The sequence below is a fragment of the Podarcis melisellensis genome (assembly GCF_964234715.1).
Source record: "Podarcis melisellensis genome assembly, chromosome: 2".
Lineage (NCBI taxonomy): Eukaryota > Metazoa > Chordata > Lepidosauria > Squamata > Lacertidae > Podarcis > Podarcis melisellensis.
Genome location: NC_138529.1, coordinates 80576370 through 80597488, shown reverse-complemented (window position 1 = coordinate 80597488; position 21119 = coordinate 80576370). Strand labels below are relative to the sequence as shown.

The 21119-nt window shown below is 41.1% G+C and overlaps 1 protein-coding gene across 10 annotated transcripts in view; it reads left to right on the top strand.

Moving 5' to 3' along the window:
* Window positions 1-21119, top strand: part of ERC2 (ELKS/RAB6-interacting/CAST family member 2) — a 518559-nt gene that overhangs the window by 385280 nt on the left and 112160 nt on the right. For 3 of the 10 annotated variants that reach the window (XM_081899985.1, XM_081899987.1, XM_081899986.1), the window contains one exon: window positions 3335-3401. The exons of the other annotated variants lie outside the window; for them this stretch is intronic. In XM_081899985.1, coding sequence (XP_081756111.1) covers window positions 3335-3361 — 27 coding nt within the window. In that variant the 3' untranslated portion in view covers window positions 3362-3401. The remainder of the gene's footprint in view (window positions 1-3334; window positions 3402-21119) is intronic. 10 annotated transcript variants of the gene reach the window in all.

Genomic DNA, 21119 nt, shown 5'->3' with positions numbered 1-21119 from the left:
AGTAAAAATAATGTTTCAATTGATTCAAAGATAGTACAGTGGTACCTGGTTACAGATGCTTCAGGTTACAGACTCTGCTAACCCAGAAATAGTACCTCGCGTTAAGAACTTTGCTTCAGGATGAGAACAGAAATTGTGCTCTGGTGGCGCAGCAGCAGCAGGAGGCCCCATTAGCTAAAGTGATGCTTCAGGTTAAGAACAGTTTCAGGTTAAGAACGGACCTCCGGAATGAATTAAGTACTTAACCAGAGGTACCACTGTACATCAAGGCTCTCTTCATGCTGTTTGTTAGAAAAAGTAAAATCCCACCTGAAGTTTTTGACATGTGTGATGGCTGTAGTAGATTATGGCATTAGTAGCAGTAGCAGGGATGCAGGTGGTGTTGTGGGTTAAACCACAGAGCCTAGGGCTTGCCGATCAGAAGGTTGGTGGTTCAAATCCCCGCGACAGGGTGAGTTCCCGTTGCTCGGTCCCTGCTTCTGCCCACCTAGCAGTTTGAAAGCACGTCAAAGTGCAAGTAGATAAATAGGTACCACTCTGGCGGGAAGGTAAACGGCGTTTCTGTGCGCTGCTCTGGTTCGCCAGAAGTGGCTTAGTCATGCTGGCCACATGACCCAGAAGCTGTCTGCGGACAAATGCCAGCTCCCTCAGCCTATAGAGCGGTCAGGGGTACCTTTACCTTTATTTTTAGGATACAGTGCCATAGAAGATGAGTGGCTTGAATCCTGATCCTTAGACACTTTGCTTTAACAAGATCATGTGGGATTTGACCATTTAGAGTAGGGGTAGCCACCATGGTGCCCTCCAAATGCTTTTGGATTCCATCTTCCATCATCCCTACCCACTGGCCATACTGTTAAAGTCCACTAACATCTGGAGGGTACCACATTGGCTACTCCTGCACTAGAGCATTTTGAGAAACACTGGCCAAGTGTGGAAAGTTAAATTGGTCAAGCAGTTAAAAGGGATCAAAAGCAGCAAATAAGGGACTATGCAAGTAGAATTATAAACTGAAATAAAAATGAATGCCTTCAGTGTCCCTATTGAAATAAATATGGTAAAAAATGGGCTGGCTTTAGTCTTAGTTTAACTATATTTAAATTTATATCTGACTGCCATATTTTTCTGCTTAATTCAGTAATGTACATAAAATCTGTCTTAATGTCTGCTTTAAAAAATATAACATCAGCTGTTCTTTTATTATATTGACTTGATTGAGGTTAGTAGTGATGTTGCCAGTGTAGGTTTTCACAATGTAGTATATGGTATATTTGAATAATAAACAATAATGCAACATCATAATGTTATGCGTATTTATTCACAAGTAAGATTATCCCTAACACAAGATAAATTTCAGAGTTAGCCAACAGCAGAAATCTCAATACTGAAAAAAAGTAATTCATAAATTATATTTAATTGATTTATTTACAATCCCATATTGGTGTCTTCCAGGGATAAGATAATATGTATCTGATGACAGTAAGGTAAAGGTAAAGGTACCCCTGGCCGTACGGGCCAGTCTTGACAGACTCTAGGGTTGTGCGCTCATCTCACTCTATAGGCCAGGAGCCAGCGCTGTCCACAGACACTTCCGGGTCATGTGGCCAGCGTGACAAGCTGCATCTGGCGAGCCAGTGCAGCACACAGAACGCCGTTTACCTTCCCGCTGGTAAGCGGTCCCTATTTATCTACTTGCACCCGGAGGTGCTTTCGAACTGCTAGGTTGGCAGGCACTGGGACCGAACAACGGAAGCTCACCCCGCCGCGGGGATTCGAACCGCCGACCATGTGATCAGCAAGTCCTAGGCGCTAAGGTTTTACCCAAAGCGCCACCCGCGTCCCATCTGATGGCAGTAGTTAAAGTAAATATGGTAACCTGTGTACACAATCCATCAATTATTGCTACTTTTTAAATCTCTGTTAATCCCAGTGATGGTTTGTTGCGGCAAAAGAAAGAATCTATGCCTGACACAAAAGTTGACTATGACATAAGCTGGAGTAAAGAGGAATGTGAGTAGAATTCTGCTCATACGGTGATCCTGTTCCAGCTTCTTCTCGGTGCACCACACCCAAAAAGCAACTCCTGAAGGCTGAGGAACATTCTGCAACAGTGTGGAATGCAGCCCATGGGGATGCAGCAAGAATAGGCCATAAGTAGGCACCTTGCATTAAAACAAGGCATCTATTGATGTAAGCTATACTGTTTTCCTCCTTTTAAAAAAAAGTTTTTTCCCCCTAAAAGAGACTTCCATTCCCTATGTCCACCTGGTTTCTCAGACCACTTAAGCATTTCTTTGCAATTTCTGTGGGGTTGAACTCACCTTATCATTGCAAGATGGCCATGGCTTTGTGTGTGTTTTTCTTTGCACGCCACCCGAGCTACCTGCATCTTGATCTGAAAAATCCCAGTGAAAGAATTTACCTCATGAACTGAAACACAGGAAACAGGAGGCTGACTGCCGAGCACCTGAGATTAGCGCAGTCAGTTTTTCTTTCTTCCTTTAAAAGTAAAAAAGATTTCACTTAAAAAGAAACATGACCAGAAAAACCAGGAGCACAGTATGCAGCCTCCCAATTCTCTCCCATGAAGGGTTCAAAGATATGATTTGTAGAATGAAATAACTGACATCACAAACACCCTTTGGTCACCTTGGAAATAAAATAGTCACAAGAAACCCCTGTATCTCACCTATGAGCATTTCACCAATATTTCCTCTCCCCTTTCATAATTTTTGAATGTGATTTCTCTTGTGATAAATTGATGGAGAATGGTCAAGAAAAAATGCAGGGGGCATTTTTGGCACCGCATTAGTATACCATGCAGTAATGGCTTTGATTGACTTTATGTAAGAATATACTTGCCTCGCTAAATTATCTCATTCTTTGTCATGTTGTATCATATATGTCTGTGCCTTCCTGAAAGGAAAGCTTTTATTATTGTAGTAATTACCAATATGCCTGTGATATACATGTCGGTTCAGAAGTCAGCCTCACGGAGATCTATGGCAGCTGCTTCCAGGTAGGTGAGCATAGGATTTCAGCCTTAGACTCTTTCTGCAATAATCTGAATTGGTTTTTATATGCAAACCATTGCTGTTGAATTGTACAATCCACTTTTGATTCACAGTTGCAGTTGGATATACGGAATGACTTACTATATTCTTGCTTTTGTTGCTTGTGATATAACATAGCTGCTGCTTAAATTTCATAACATTTTCTTTGAAAACTTTAATGCCTTCATCATTGAAGATCGATGTATCTTCAGTTGCACCACCGTAACTAACCGTTTCTTCTTTCATTCCAATGCTAACACCTTCTAATGTCTGGCTGGCAGGATGATGAGGAGGGAATATGGGCCTAAGCGGTTCCTATAAGCCAAAGTTCCAGTTTTGTTTTGAGGGGTGAGATACCATTTTTATTCTCTATTTAGATGCAATTTCATATTGTCTGAACTGTGAGCTACATGGACAGGTGTATCTCATGAACATTAAATACCATAAATGTTTTAGTGTCTATCTGGAGTCACAGGTTGACAATAGTTTTGAATAGTTGTGGATGACCATAATTAACTGTGATTATTCTGATTTGTAATGGTATGGTTCCATGTTATTGAAGATAAACGTAAGATTCCCACCACCACCAATTTATTTACGTCCTTTATTGCAGTTATCAGGGTTTTTGCCTTCAGTCAGATTATACCAATGATGATGGTATGTAAATTGCACTGAAGTGTCTTATTTGGTGCAACTTATGAGATGGCCATCTCATTGGCTAATAATAATACTGCACAAGTAAAATTTGTCAAAAATAAAAATAAGGTGATTATTTCTGATGTAGGGGAAACGGCCACTTCTGTTCTGTAGTGCTCTAAAGGAAATGGGGCACACTGAACTTTATAAACAGGAAGGACATACCTTGTTATGTATTCAATATAGGAATGCTATTGTAGGTGGGGGAGGGGCACTCACAGAAGCCTCGCCACAGTGTACCTGTGCATATCGCTCTGTGCTTTAAGTCACCACACATTAGTGCAGTGAGTGGGGAATGCCTGCAGTAAGCCTTTTTGAGTTCATTTGAATGTGAGTAGAATCCTCTGCTTGTAGCCCATGATAAAGCATGGTCCCTGCTCACCTGAGGCATTCTGCTTAACTTCAAGGTAATGCAAGTAGAAGCCCCTTTCAGACTTTTAACGCTTAACACGGGGATGACTGGGGACTTGAGTGTGCAGGGCAATGTGCACAGGAGTGCTTCTTTGCCCCCATCTACAGACACAAAGAAAATGCCTTTTATTCCTATGTTTAATGAAAGCATGGAAGTTTTGGAACATTGGTGTATATTGACAGTTCTCTCCTTTTGACTGGAAAATATTTTTCAAAGTATCATTGGGCATGGAGGTCAGCAGGGATCTCCAACCTTAGGCTGGCCTGGCTGGCCAAGCCCAAAATTGTAGTCTCCAGCCCCCACCTCTTCACCTATCAAGCCCTGACCAGCCATGCACTGGAGCTTCAGTGAAAGTACTTTGGAGGGAACGGCCTTTGTGGAGAGGATCTCTGAGAGTCTTCAAGTAGAGGGAACCTTCCCCACCACCTCTTTTGTGGCTTGGCAGCCACTGAGAAGCAAAGACTAGTGAGGTGGTTGCCAGGCTGTTCCAGTATGGTTGAGCCAGCATTCCTCTCAGCTTTTGAGCTGGGGTGGTGACATGGATTTCCATGAAACTGCTAAGATCAGACAAGGAAGGGGAGAAGCTTGTACTGTTGTGCTACTCCCACATACTTCCTGTTGGTGCCCTATACTGGCATTCTGGTGGAAAAGGTGGGGAATTGGGGGTGGCAGGAACACGGGCAATGGCAATGGGTGGAATTAAACTACAGATGCAATGATGCAGGATTGCTGGGAAAGCATCACAGAATAACTGATAAAGTGGGAGGATGTGTGAATGGGCCATTATAAATCTACTTCAAATGCACTTTTAACGTATCAGTGACACGTTCCTGAATAAAACAGAAGCCTGGGTGGTCCCTTTGGCTTCGATAAAGCAGGAGTGCGTCAGTGGGAAGATTAAAGGTTACTGATCCTTCAGTTCTTGTACAGTGTAAAATATGGGGCTGGTTAAGAATGAATTGCAACTAAGGCCATGTGTATGTTGACTGGAAGTTGTTGACTTAGTAACATTGATAATTTCTGGGCTTTATTTTCAAAGTGACACATATTTGTGTTCTTGTTAGAGAGGATATTTACGAACATATGGTGTGGCTATCAAAACCAGAACAATATTTGAATGTATAGTTACATATTACAGATACAAATGCAAATTGTATGTTCTGTGAGATGTGCTACTAAATTTCACACAGAGAGGAAAGAGGACAATCCTATATACAGTTAAGCATGTGTAAGTGTTGCTGAAATTAAGATGTATATATGCTTGCTTAATTGTCTGTTGGAAAATACCCAGGTTATATGTGGTGGTAAGGTTTGCCAGCACTTAAATTGTTATACTTTAGCTCCTGATTTTTCTCTCATCTACTGTTGAGAAATATATTGAAAAGGAGCCCAGCTTTGTTCATGTGATTTTCTACTAAATGTCTGCTGTTTGTTTTTATACAATACTATGTGTAATTATAAAGCTTTCCTCATGAAGGAGTTGCTACTGCAATAAGCATTCCTTTTGCTGCTTTCAAGCAACAGTCTGATTTTACATCTCATTGTGTGCACATGGATGCACAAAATAGATTTTTGTTTGCTTTCCAGGTGCAGAAGTATTTGGGCAAAACAGCCCATAGGATTCCATTCCTTTGTTGGGTTGCCAGTGTAATTTACACCATATTGTTTTATTCCAGAATCTTGATGAATATCTTTTTTTGCTATGCCAACAGGAGCCTGGTATGAATCCAAAGCTGGAAGCAGCAGCTTTCATTTCCCCAGATTATTCTGAAATGTAGATTTATTTATTATTTCCCCCATTCTCCTTCACAATGGATGTGAGGCTTTCATAGCTTTGGCGAAGACATTAGACGTTTGCTGTAGTGACCCTTTCTCCTCCCCAACCCAACAAGAGCACAGGCACTTATGTAGAACATAACTTTTACTGAGTAAATATTCTCAGTATTTATTTTGTTGTTGTTACAGGAGATAATCAAAATTTATCTGATGAATTGTAATGGTTTTCTATGAGGTTTATAAGTTTAATTTTAGATGTTTGGTAAGCCATCTGGAGCTTTGGAGGAGGTTTAGTAAAAATGTTTTAAATGAATATAGATGTGAAGAATAGGGCATTGTGACCAATCTGTGTGTTATGATTCTGAGTCTATTCTAAGCCAGGCAGATGCAGAATTCTTGACTGCCAGCAGCATCTGGGGGAAGACCAGTGTTCACCGCTACTGGGTCAGCAGGAATAGCTGAGGGTGTTTATTCCATCTAATGCTTGTTCCATGTGCTGCCGCACCAATTATATCTGGTGGATGTTATGTGATGGACTGTGTTTTAGTAAGGAAGAAGAGATACCCCATATTCAGGGTATCTAGGGAAGACTTTGTGATGAGTAACTGTTGAATCAGGTGAGGAGAAAGGATATAGACACCTTACAGCTATCTGTTCACCTGGTCCACCACTCAGTTGAAGTTCTCACGGTTGCCATATCAATTACCCATTGGGCCTGCAGATTCTGCTTTTTCAGGTCACCAAAAGAGAAATCTCTCATCCACAATTTGACCTGGCTTGCATCACTGAGGTCTTAGTGCAGTGGTAGATAAGAATGGTGACATTTATCTATCTCAGTTAAGCCCACCAGTTACTCAGTGGTGCAGCAAGATAGACCCAATGGGGAGAGAGGTAGGGTTGCTATTGTCTATCATGATATTATATCCCTTGCTTGGCGCCCTACCCATCAATTCACTGAGTTTGAATGCCTTTATTTGATACTGGGTATCAGGAACAGGACAGTGATTCTGTTTGTGTACCACCACCCAACTGTTGAACAATCTTCCTGCCTGAAGTTACTGAGGTGGCCCTACATTTACACTGGAGTCTCCAAGGGTTAAAAGTTGAGAGGGAAAGTAAAGAGGGTCAAATCTCTCTAGAATGTTTGTGGTTTGTTCAAAATCACAAAAAAGAAGTTTATGAGAAAGTATACCATAGATCAAAACATGTACCAACAGGACCATTTATTTTTAAAATAACATTAATATTTATTTGAAATCAAGTTTAATTGAAAAAGGTGGGTTTATATTTAGAAAAGGTTTTTAATACTGGGATGTCAGACCAATGCATTGTTTTTGTTTTATTACTAGGCAATTGCTTATGATAGCAAAAAGAAATGAGCAACCATAGCACATCTTTACATAAAATGTTAAACATATTCACATAATTTACATCCACAAAGTTATTAAGGAGGACTACTTGGTTTTGAAACCAAGCTTTGCAGCTAATTTCTTCGGTCTCACCACCATCTCTGGCCAACCATTATTACTGAGTAAGCACCTTTAAAAAAAAAAAAAAAATCAGACGTGAGGACTTAAGGCAATGAAGGTTCTATCATACCAGCTTTAATTCTCTGGAAAAGCTACTTCAGCCTCAGGGAGGTGGCTGAACATACTGTGCGCAGACATGGATTTCACTTACCTTTTCAGAAGATGCCTTCACAGAACCCTCAAACTGCTCTTTAAACTTCTCCAAGTTCAAGAAGCAATTTGCAAATTGACACAAGCTCAGTTTAAAAGGGAACCTGGGGGGCATTTATCCTGCTGAAAGCTCTCAACTCAGGAGAAGCTTTAAGGGAAGTTTGAGGCTTCTTTGAGTAGAACGTCTAAAAAACGTAACTCTGAGAAAACGTAGGTGTGTGTCCAGAATGTGTGTGTGTTCCCTTCGGGATCACATCCTGTACCTCGCATTAAATTGAACAGATGGTTTCGGCTTCTAAAATGTAAAATCTCCCAAGAGGCTCATGAATATATTGGACATGATCTTCAACAGACTTCTCCAATCCAGTGAAAAGAACAAGATTCCAAGAAACCAACTGTGTCTTGTGTATAATTAAATTCAGTTCATATTATATGAATGACAGACCTTTTTTATATTACCAGAGGGACACATTTACATAAAAAGAATAATGAAAATGAGAGAGAGAAATTTCTAGATGTTCACAAAAATGATCCATTCCTCTATTATTAAATTAAAGAGTGGGAAAAATAATTTTAGGATGCAATAATTTAATCTGTACTCCAAATTCATTTATTTCCTCTGTCCTTCTTGTACTTTGTTTCCAGCCACAAATTTTGGTTCTGGAAATGCAGTATATTACGTATTAATAAATACTCCATTAGATTTGCTGACACATTTGTTGAATTCAGAACACTTGTAGCACATCTTCATTCTCTCATGAGAGGATCATAACGCAAGAAAGATTTAACTTATTAGCATGCTATTAATATGATAAATATTTATATAAATATAAATATTTCCGCAGGCTCAGTCGGACCTGCGGAACTTTACAATACAGTATGTGTAAGTAACCCCCTGCTATATTATAATAATCCATTAGCTCCTTGCTTGTCAAAGTAACAGGATGTGCAGTCACTTTCAGTAATTAACTCACCTGCACATCTTACGGAGAACTGTCAGAGCTGGATCCAGACTTCCCTGAAGTCTCTTGAAAAAGACAGAAAGTTTGCCTTGATCACTGCAAGAAGCATTTGGATGAATGCTGTATATCATAATTTGCTTGCTAAGTGCCACCTTGTCTAGGACTGGAATCAGAATTACTAATACCATTTGATCCATTAGTCCCCACCCCACCCCCAACACACACACAGATAGTACTCCGTTATGTATGTAAAGCTAAGTGGTTCTGAATGTTTATGACACTGTGTTTGTAAGCCTGGTTTGGAACGTAGATTCAGTGGGATCATAACACTTAGATGATATATGATGAATTGAGTATCATTTCCCCCATAAATTCTTCTGAAGGCAGGAGTGCCAAACTAAGAAATACTTTTACATACCTATAAACCAGTAGGCAGGTTGCTCTGTGTGAGTACAAAAATAGGTTCAATCCGGGAGAACTTTTTATTGAACAACTAAGTAAATCACACAAAAATTGAAAGCTGATTGTTCTTAGTATCATCCCCTCCCCTGGCTCCTAGGCAATCCAGACTCTTCAACTATTTGCAGGTTAGGGAAAGGATTTCACAAATATAAATCCTATGCTTTGCAATATATGTTCTTCTGTCAGGTCTATTTCTTGTGTTGTTTTGATATGTATCTAGGTGCAATAGCAGCGCTGGTTGGTACACCTCCAGTAATGTCTCAGGATGTGGTGGAATTAACTACTGCTTTTCTTCTTTCATTTACCTTGAACTTCGACATGATTGCATGTTTGAGAAAAATACTCTGTACAAATTCCTGCTATGAAAATCTTTGTGATTACAAAGGGTGTTTCCCACTTGCCTTGCATTGTTTGCTGCTGGCACAGACCTTGCTCAGAGAGATGACAAGCATTGCTTTTGAAGCAGAGTCACATTCTTTTAAAATGGTGCATGAACTACGTTTTTGAAGTCAGTCTACTTCAGTAAGAATGTATTTTACAGGACTTCTATCAGTGTGGCCTCTTAAACTCTGGGGTGCTGATTTTTCATCTGGAATAGTGATTCGAAACTTAATCTGCTTGAGTTTTGTGTTCAGATTTAATAGTACTTCGCACCTCTTTCATTTATTATACATATAAACAGCCTATTTTCCAACTCTGGATAGGAAATTAAATCAGGAAAAGTTTTTTACTAAAAAGTTCAAGGAAAAAAGGTTTGGCTTTAAAAACCTTTTTGGGAGGGGGGCAGAAAGAAGTTCTGAAATTGATGTCAGTTTGGGGAAATTTTTTTCCCAAAGGGTTAATGGAATGGGCTGACAGTTTCCCCTGCCACAATAGCAGGTTCCCTCTCCCATCCTTTATGCCTAGAATGAAGCTTCTCTAACTAGATTTTCATGTACCTGGCAATTTCAAAAAGGCTTCTGTCAGGCCATGTTTATGGAAGCCATTCCTGTCTGTTTCTCACTTAAAGCCGAGCCAAAGTAAATGGTGGTGGGTGGGGCCTATAGAGCATCAGCAACAGTACCCTCTTGCTGGCGGCGCATTTGCATACCCTCCAACACAACGTGGCCCAAATTTGGGACACCATCTTCCGGGTCTGCACTCCCGCACAAATCACGTAACCCGTGAGAGATTGAGGATCTGGAAAAATAGCTTTTGGGGGGCACGGTGCCCATAAATGCTCATTTTGGGGCACCATGCAAGATCACGGACCTTAAAAACAGCTTGGAGGGGGGCAAGAACTTAGCCCCAAATGGCCACCATATACTTGGGGGGGGGGGACAGGATGTCCCCTTTCTTCCAATGGTATGCATTTGCGTCTCAAGGCCCCAAGACCCACCCCCAAAATAAATACACACAGACACTTATATTAGTTTAAGTTTTGGGGCAAATTTTGGCCACAACTTTATTGAAATACAATCATGTGAGCAGTGTTGGCTTAGGCATTGACTCCCCACTATAACTGACTCCACCTCTCAGGGTGATCTTTCAATGGGGTAAACCAAACGAGGGAGCAAGGTCGATGAGGACCAACCTAAGCTCACCCCGGGCTTCCTGTGGTCCTGGCATGGCCCTAGCCCTTCAAGCAGACTTCGGACGAGATCCAGGACCCCCAGATTCCTTTAATGGAATACCCAATTCCTGGAGGGGCAGGTGATGGCCGCACCTCCCCTCCCCACAATCCAACTGAGCCAATGCCTAACCGCCACCTTACAAGTTGTGACGATTTGCTAAGGGGTAGGCAAAAACCAAATGGCTAAAAGCCAATCTGCCAAATGGAAAAAAATCCTACCCAGCCCCTGTTCCAAAACAGGTGACCCAAACCAAAGCAAGGCCAAGCGCCTCTACCTAAACTAGGGTGGGTGGCCGGGTGTTCAGCCGTGCAAATGCAAGTGCCCCACTTGCATCACACTGCTGCTTTTAAAGCCCCTGGAATCAGGCCACCTACTGGCTGTCGGCTAAAGCAGCCTGGCATGATCCCAAGGGAATGGCCAGGACTTCCTTCTCCTCCGCCCCCCATTTTAACCCTGTCAGGTGAGCTCTTGGGTCCCGAGCGCAACCAGGACCCTCTGTTATGAGGATCCCATTTGCCAGGATGGAGCAGGGTGAGTTAGTAGTAGAGTCAGGGGCCTCAGAATTAAGAAATTCCTCAGGTGGTACAGCCTTCTTTTCCTTCTAGTTGTTTAACCCGTATTGCTGCATGTTAAAGATAACAGAGATGAACTAAAGTAAAAGAAGAAGGCAGAAGGAGGCTACAACACTTATAAATACTAGTTGTTGGAAACTGTAGGGGGGGGGAGGGTGCTATTCTGCTCAGGTCCTGCTTCTGGGTTTCCCACAGTGGTTACTGAGAGAACAGGATGCTGGACTACATGGGCCATTGGCCTGCTCTAGCAGACTCTTCTTCAAATTAGCAGCTGTAGATCTCATACTGCAACATTCGGGAGAAATTATTGACTGTCTTCATTTCATAAAATCAGAACTGTTTTTGGCAACTTTTTTTAAAACCCCAATTTTTTTGAAAACGTTTATGGGAGATGCCAGGTTTGTTTAGAAGAGTTTGCATCTGATTCATTCATTTATTTTTACCTGTCAAAAGTCAAAACTGAATTTGGCAGCTGCACTTTGGGATCAGCATGCTTAGGACTGAATTTGATACTCGGCAGAACAGAAAGTTAGTAAAAGTTCACATTTCCAAATATGCTGCATGAATGAAAATTTTGCACTGTCGGAACTGCTTTGGTTGCTGTGACATAAACATTAGTATTTTGATAAAAGATAAACTTGGAGACCAGTCCCTGGAAAATGTGGTGGAACCACATTATGTTGGTGTGCTCAACTGTTGCAGAGACCGTCGTAAAAGCTTATTCTATACAATTTCTGGAAATTGAGTCAGATCACCATTATGATGCTATTACCAAGATGCTTGTAGAGTGGACCCTGGCTTTGATGATTAAGGTATTAAAGGATTTCAGTCACACACCAACTTCATGTTGGCACTCTACATGAAACCATGGTTTCCAAAGAGCTCCTTCGACGTGTGCAAATGCTTCCATATTCACACTAGAGTTATCCCCCTCCACCTCTCTCTTTAACCACAGCACTTGCTGCCTTAAGAGGCTCTTCCCAAAATTCACTTGAGCTTTGGGAATGCTTTTTATGCAGTGTGAGGGATTTGGTTTTGGAAGGGATGCTTCTGGAGCCTGGCTAGGCATGCAAAATCTACCACACAGAACTTAAAGTGCTGCATTCCTAAAAGGAAGCATGCAATCTGATCCTATGCATGTTATTTGGAAGTCAGTCCCACGGAGTCCAGCCAGTCTTACTTCCAAGTAAGTTTACTTTAGTCATGTGTGTCTTAAAACATTAAATTGAAGCAATTTCTTTTTCCAGATACAAGTATCGTATTATATGTAAAACCACTTATTTTTATCATTTAAGATAAATATGTTTGCAGATTTTTTTTCAGATTTAGTAGTTTGGAGGGGGGAGGGGAGCATGACCATATTAAAACTAGTATTTGTAGCATTCAATGGAGTGGGTGAAAGCTGGAGGAAGGAGTCAGAACTGTCCAATTCATTTTTCTCATAAAATGTGTGGATGCCAGTTCTGTGCAGAAAAGTATTGTTACAGTATTGTCCGGAGACTAGAGGCCTTATAGAATGTGCAATTTTTCAAGTGGTATAAGTGTTTGTTATGTTGAAACTTTGCTATTATATTTGGGGTGGGAGGGAAAGCCTCATGCAGAAATTGGAAGGGATTATTTATTATTACCCCTGCCTACCTAGCAGTTCAAAAGCATGCAGTGAAAGTAGATAAATAGGTACTGCTCTGGCGGGAAGGTAAACGGCGTTTCCATGCGCTGCTCTGGTTCGCCAGAAGCTGCTTAGTCATGCTGGCCACATGACCTGGAAGCTGTACGCCGGCTCCCTTGGCCAATAAAGCGAGATGAGCGCCACAACCCCAGAGTCGTCTGCGACTGGACCTAATGGTAAGGGGTCCCTTTACCTTTACCTATTTATTATTACAAGGAACACCACTGCTAGGCTTTGTTGCCCATGGAGCATCTCTTGTGTGGCAGTTTTCTTTCTTTTATTCAATGTGCTCTGATGTTATGGCATCAACTCCACAAAGCCGTTGACCCCCAAAAGTATTCAAACTAGAACTGCACTGATTTCCTCCCCACTACAAAGATTTTCAGGATAAAGTGTCCTGAAAAGTACCATATGTATTTTTAACATGGCTGCTCACAGCTTCTTTATTCCACTCTTCTGTTTCTCCTCCTCTGGTGCTAATTGGGAATCACAGAGCAAACACGATGATGTCATGGTGCTATGTAGCCAATTGGGAATCACATAGCAAGCACGATGATGTCATGGTGCTATGTAGCCAATTGGGAATCACATAGCAGGCATGATGATGTCATGATGCTATGTAGCCAAACAGATTTGTAGCAGTGCCACTGAGGGCAAACAAAGCAGCATTGCCCACACTTGGGTGAGAGGAAACACAGGAACACCTTCATTTTCTCATGCTTCAAGGGCAGCCCACAAAGTCACCCCTACTCAGCGTAGGAAGACGAGGAGCATGCTTGGCTGCTTTGGCAATTTGGGGACACATAGTGTTTACCCCTGTTCCCACAGAATGGGCAGCTTTGCCCTTGTGTAAACAATCCCCATTAATCGCTAGAAGGGGGGCAGGTTGTGTGAGAAACACATTTCAAAAGTACCCTCTGTTTTAGCTCACCTCTTCTCTGCAGCACAGTCTAACACCTAATCCTTAAGCTGTTTGATCCCTTGGTGTTTCTTTGATGTTTTGAAGGACAACCCCCCCCCCCCATTAACTCCAGGCTGCTGGATTGGTGCCAGCAAATTACATTTTATTGCCATTGTGCCTGGATGCAACTCTAGTTGACAACTGCCCCCACCCACTGCTATAGGGACACAAGGGAAACAGCTGTTCTGTTTTGAGTAGAGATGGGTGGAGTGGTCCTGTGACATCACATCTGCTGACTAAATCCTATTTACCTTCTACCATTCTGCATGTGGATCGTAACTTTCGTGCTTGTGAATTGAATGTCCTCAACCATTTGTGAGAGGCTCAGTGACTTCAACTGTGAGAAGCTATTCCTGCAAAAGCAAAACTGATAGTTAAATTACTTTTCAATTGGTGGAGCAGTACTTCTATTCAATTTTACTATCAGAGAGTCCATCCAGCTGCTCAGGACTCAACTAGACTGGTAAAGAAAAAACGATTTATATGTGTTGTATGTGCGATATAACATTGCACCACCAGATGGCGATGTGGAGCCCCGTTTTTCTCCACCTGTTTTCCCTGTTTAAGTTTACAACACTTTAAACTGAAACACCTCTTTGATGTGTCTAGATCCAGCCTCTGTCTTTAAAAACTGAAGACCAGCTTTTTATAACGAAAATGCAAGTACTGGCAATGCATACATTAGTTATTTTGGAAATATTTGGCTTTTGTGACTTTATCAATTCCCTCATTTTATCCTATGACATCAAATGTGATGGGTTTTCTTGCCAATTGTCCATTTACATATATGCTTAGGTTAACAGCACTATTGACACTGCTCCCAGTTGGCTCAACAACACTTATATCTCACACCAAGTCCTGGCAGCACTTGAGATTAGGTCCAGGGCGGCTGACCCTCTGGTCAGTGCCATGACCATAGGGCTTAGTCATTTAGGGTGTCTTGAAATTTTACCAAGGGTGATAGTTGGACCAGTACTTGCAATACTGTATACATCCAAGAATGTTGTAAATCTTGCCCCTCCTATTGAAATGTCATCTTTTCTGTCGTCCCTCATCTGAAACAGGGCAATGGATACGGCATAGGAGGGGATGGTCCTTAACAAAAGAGAGGCCATGGCATCTCTTCTTAAGTAAGGCTGATGCTAGATTTCGTTAATTGTAAGAATCAAGCCACATCTACGAGAAATTGGAATTAACTCGTTTTATTGCATGTACAGAACTTTAAAAACTAGGAACGCATTTGTTAGGTGGCAAATCCCAATGGGATTGAATTAAAGAATTATGCCGTCTCACAGATCTTAAATTTTTACTTTACAAGGATTTACTAAGGGTTTATGAGTTGCTGTAGTTCCCTAAAGCTTCCCAATTGTACCACTTCAGCTGCTGAGGCTGCCAAACAAGAACAGCTGGTAAATTCACAACCGTATATATTTCACGTAGATTTCCAGCCAAAACTCTCTGTCTCCTTGAGGGACTATCCAGTTGGGATTTCAATTTAGTCCACTGATGAAGATGCTCCTGGCTCTTTCAGTGACATTTATTCTTTAGAAGTTATTTCATCTTTCCTTTTTGGTAGGCTCATCACATAGAGCAGACTTGTATTAAATAAAAAAATTAAAAGATTGTCCAGTAGCACCTTAGAGACCAACTAAGTTTGTTCTGGGTATAAGCTCTCAGTTACACTGAAACAGAAGTCACCAGGCCCTTATATATAGTGGGAGGGACTTGTATGTTAGAAGTCTGTGCTTATATAGAAATGAATGGTTCTACTTACTTCTTTCCAGATGATTCTTAATAAGTTTAGGTGGCAACCATGATTATTCGTGTATGGAGGGGCTGAACGCATTACCTGGCTACAACCAGAGAGTGGCAATGAAGGGTGGGAGGAAGTCCTACCTTCTACTGGAGATCCTTGCTTGGCAGTAGGGAGGATGTATCCAGAGCATCTGGTTCAGGCTAATTGCCCCACTGACATGTCCATGATGGTCACTGCTGGCAATTCCATGAGAACCATGTATCCCTTCTCCTTGCTACAACAATGCATTATGGTTAACAGAATGGGCACCCTCCCTTTCAGATGTTCTCAGTGTCAGCAGTCAGGCCCTGCATGTACTACTCTGCCACTAATCACAGAGGGCCATAGAACTGATAAGTATCCAGCCATCTGAAACACTTGTCACTACCTTTTGCCAGAACATCTGTGTTCCAGTGCTGCTGATGGTGGTGGTGGGAGGGTTATCTTCCTGCTTGGCAAAAAACATTTTCGTCGTCATCATCATTGTTAAAAGAACTCACATGCCGTGTCATATTGCAAGAAGAAACATCAAGGCAGTTCAGGTGGATAGCTTGGTTGGTTGGAGCGTGGTGCTGATAACACCAAGGTTGCAGGGTTAGGGTTCAATCCCCGAATGGGACAGCAACATATTCCTGCATTGCAGGGGGTTGGACTAGATGGTCCTCAGCGTCCCTTCCAACTCTGTTATTCTATGACTCTATAAACAGCCAAGAGCCAGATAACAAGAATAAAACTAATTTTGAAAATATAGCTATATTATGATAATATAGCCACCTGTAATCAAAATGCACGAGAGATTGAACTATCCAGAGTTAAAATATATAACAAACAAGCCCATTAAACCAGCAAAGCAGTTTAAAAAGGTGACCGTCCTGCTTTGATCATTGTCTGAAGTCAGGAGATCAGGGAGATGCTTGTCTAAACAGGTGTGTCTTCAATTACTAGTGGAATGCCAGTACTGATGCCCCCCTCCATCTTTCAGCAGGGAAAGCATTCCACAACGCTGGTGCCAGCAGTAAGAAAGCCCCAGTTCCTTGTTACCAGTTCATGATAATAATCTGGCCATGGAAAAACTAACTGGGTTCCATTAGTTGGTCTTAGTTGTCCTTATAGGGCAGTGGAGGGGGGAATGGTGTTTCAGGTAACCTGGTCCAGAGCTGTATAGGACTTTGATTGTGAGTAAAAGGATCTTAGAACTGGTTTGGTGCCTAACAAGCAGCCAGTGCATATCCCTTAGCACAGCTGATGAGAAGCACCACTCAGCACCCAGCCTGCAGCAGTCTGCACCAACTGCAGTGTCTGGACCAGCTGCAAGGGCATAGTAGAACCTGTACCCAGTTAAGAAATACGTTATATATCCCCTTGAGTAAGCCAGTGCTTCAAGTGTGTTGAGATTCCTTGCAGGACACTAGTTGTATTAAGATAATAAGGGAAGCCTCCATCGACTGGGCGACAGGTCTCTTTGAAGCACCATTTACAGGGGCGAGGGGTAGGAAAGTTATAGTTTTCAAGAAGGAAAAAGTTATCAAATACAAGGTTTTTTTTAAAAAAGAAAATATTAAAAAGAGCTGAAAGGCAAAGAATCTCCCCCCCCCCCAATGTTCTGTGATTGATGTAAGGCATCGTGGCAAAGAGCTGACAACTAGCTAAAGAGCTAAAATGTTCAATAAAGTTCACTACTGGGAAGCTAAATAATTGCTTTTCAGAATTATTTTTTACCTGCGTGTTCCTTTTGGTTAGAGATTCATGGGCTTAAAAAACAAAACAAAACCCAAACCACCCAATTTTATGCATTGCTACTTCAGCTTGCCAGTCAAACTTTGATCTTATTTTGAAGTGTTCAAAAGCTGTCCATGTTGCAAGATTTTGGAAAATCTGATCTTACAGGTTTAACTTAAATATTGTTTCCATTTTGAAGTCTGTCATGTGGGTGCACCACAAAGAGTGTTTGGTTTTAGCCTTGATGCCTTGGGTGGTAGTATGCAATAAGTAACAAAATACTGGGAATAAAAGAAATGTCCTGAAATGTATCCCTCCAGCTATTGCCCAGTTGAGAGACAGAGAGAGAGAAAGAAAGAGACAGGATGTAAAGTAAAACCAGCATTTCTCCCTTTGATCAAAGGAGAGATTCTCCCACCACCCAGCAGGCGATTAACACATAAGTAAATTCTCTTGTAAAAGCCATTGACTGGAGAAAAGCAAGTATCTGCTTAGCACCTAGAAAGCAAACTTTGCTTATCCGGTATGCAGCTTTCAGTTTAAAAAGAAAAAAGAGCATTCCCTTTCCAAGTTCAGGGTTATAAGTGAGGCTTAGTTGTCTCAAAATACTGTCTGTCAGCAAAGTGACTTATTTCCCTATATAGTTTGTCTCTGGTGTTATATGACAGCTGCCATATTTCTAAAAGGGAAAACAGTGAGTTAGTTCTTCTGGCTGAAGCGCAGAACTGATGTTGAAATTCAGTTGGCACAACCTATTTACATGTAATTTCATATTTATTTTCACTATTGGCAAATGACATTTCGCATTCAGCGCATTGTATTTGTTGGGATGAGCGGAATAATCGGTTCCATTGTGGCGCTGCTTGCAGCCCCTTTTTATTATGTAGCTTTTTGAAGTACTGGTAAGTATCCTGACACTTGCCCTTGACTTGATGTCATAACTGTCAATCATTTGCTGCCATAAGTGGCCAGGCAATGTCCTGAATGTCCTCCGGACAATTCTTGTTTGCATTTCTGTTACAAAGGGCCTGCCATTGTTATTACACCTGCTAGTGTTCAGTGTCACTGACCTCTCATTTAACGCACAATCAAGGGTGTGTGTTTTTTTTAAAAAAGAATTAAACTGGCACCCAGCCCACTTAAATTAGAGAATTTGTCATGCACCACTATCTGCAACCATGAGAAGAGGACAAGAATATTACAAATGCCAATCCACTGGAGTATGCCCTTGATACTGTCATGTATTGTTCACTGATTTTTTTTCCTGAACGCTCTTGTGAATGATGTCATACGTACCCAAGGGCCAGGGTCATTTTTGTTCTTGTTTTGGGTATTATTATCTGTGTCTCTGTCTATCTGATTGTAATTAAGATAATAAGACAACACAATGGGAGGAATTCAAGGTAATGCTAAGCAGCTCACTCTATCAGCTCAAGCATTTTTGCTTGTCTGATAGAATGATCTTCTCCCTCTGCTCTGTTTATTGGGTTTATTATCCCTCCCTCCCTCTGTTTATTGGGATTATTATTATTATTGTCTGTGTTTGTATTGTGATTTTATGCTGTAACCGCCATGAGACTTGCTGGTATAGGGCGGTATAAAAATATAATCAATAAGAATAAAAAATAATACTTTTCTGGGGGTTCTCCCAACTGCAGGGTGTGTTTGCAGGGGGCACATTGGGGGAGGAGTGGGGAGAAAAGCCCTGTTATGCTAGCAGAAGTCATTGTGTTAGCAGAAGTCATTGCTGAATCTGGCCCATTGTAAATGACAATGGAATGAAGTGTGAAAGTTAACATTAAGTCAAAATAGGGAACTAGTAAGGAACAGTTCGATAGAAAAGCTGCTTAAGGTGCACCAGTAGAACACTGAAGGGAGATCATGGCCATTATTGACTCTTTTCTGATGAGTATGGGGAACTAATCTCCACTGACATTAAAATGTGCAGTTTATGCATGGGTTGAAGGAAGAGCCTCCTCCATCTCTTGCTCTGTTGAGTGTATGATGGCCTCATCCATGTAATCATTATTGCTCAAAATGAGGGTGTGCCATAAAGATCACACAGACGGTACAGATCAGCCCTATGGGGATATTTCGGGCTATGTGCACATAGATCCATTTCCATGTTAACTTCAGGACACATGTGCCAGGGGGATCGTGCTACTTCTCCCTTGCTTCTCATAGACTTGACATGCTTTCACATTGGTGCAAACAAGGCAAAAGACTCTAGGCGAACATTTTGAGCAACTTGCCATTGATAGATTTTTTGGTATGGAAAAGTTCAGAAAATTAGTAATTATTATCTGTTTTGTTGCATGCTGTTGAGGAATGGAAATTTTATTCTGCTAGTGATTTATTTTGGGGAAATTGTATAAAACAAATTATTATTTAATTCTTTCACCAGCTGCATTTGCATCATAGGTTTATACCCTGGAGAATGGCTCTTGAATGTAAATCATTGCAGCAAGATTTTGGCCTTTCCACTGCTAAGAATCAAACACAGCGAGGAAAGAAGAACATATAGGAAGCATAGAGCAACCCAGAATTCCTGTTTAGGTATAGAGCTCCATTTTTATGTTGAACTTAGATCAATTTTTTTATTTAAAAAAAAGCTAAATTCTCCAATGAACTTCCTTTAGTGATGAACTACATCAACACAATTACATCGTTTGGCACATCTGGTAATTAAATATTCATTTATTTATCTTTTAATGGCTGTGTTCAAGGATTCCCCACTCCCATCTTACCATTGGATAGAATTATGATCAGTTTTGCAGCTGTAGATTCTACACATGACCTTGACTGTTGCAGCAATTAGGAACAATTGGAATGTATTTAAACTTGATTTTGATAAAGTAAGAATGACAGACACAGGTTTTCAGCTAAAGATCCTCCTAGTAACTGTTTCCTCACAATGATGTACTTTCCATTGTCTTTCTACGCTTTTCTATTACACTGCTAAAGGACTTCAGCTCTTAAAATCTTATATGGGACGAAATTGTTCAGTGGTAATTTGACAATATGCAAGTGAAGATCTGAAGGGGAATTTTAAATGATGTAAGTCACCCAATTTGATTGAAGCGTGACTTGTGTGCTAGACTAGAAGAGAAGTTTACACATCTTAAGTTGGTTTTTTTTTACTAAATATCTTGATTCAATTATTTACACTTGTTACCCAACTCATTATGAGGAATTTGAGGGTAATGTAGGGGTAAAATCAGTGCTCCCAAATCAGAAAAGCATGAAACTGAATCCCTGTAGATATTTTTGTTGTTGTTCTGCGATCCATCACAATTTGTATCTAAAAGCTTCTTGACATTAAAGACCAGGTGAGTGTGTTGAGAAAAGGGAATTGAGGAGGCCGGGGGCGGGGGGGGGGGATATCTCCTATCCACATTCAGTTCTTTGAATGTAAAAGCGTTTCTTTGGGATAACAGCCAGCAAGTATTAAATGGGTACATTTGATAAATGCAACACACACACCTTGAGAGTGATTTAACTCCAGTGACCAATAGCCAGCTCAAATAAAATATATATAAGCAACACCTCCAAAGATGCTTTAAAAAGTGCAGTTCTGCAGCTGTGAGGCAGCTACTAAGAATGTACATACTCTTGCTGTCAGATTAAAATCTATTGTGTCCAGATATAAACCTCTATAATCACACAAAAATGTGTAGAAGATGTGTCCTAGGAAAGCAAAGGGAAACTAAGGAAAGAGGCCCAGAAGCAAAAGGCCCTATACATATTGGA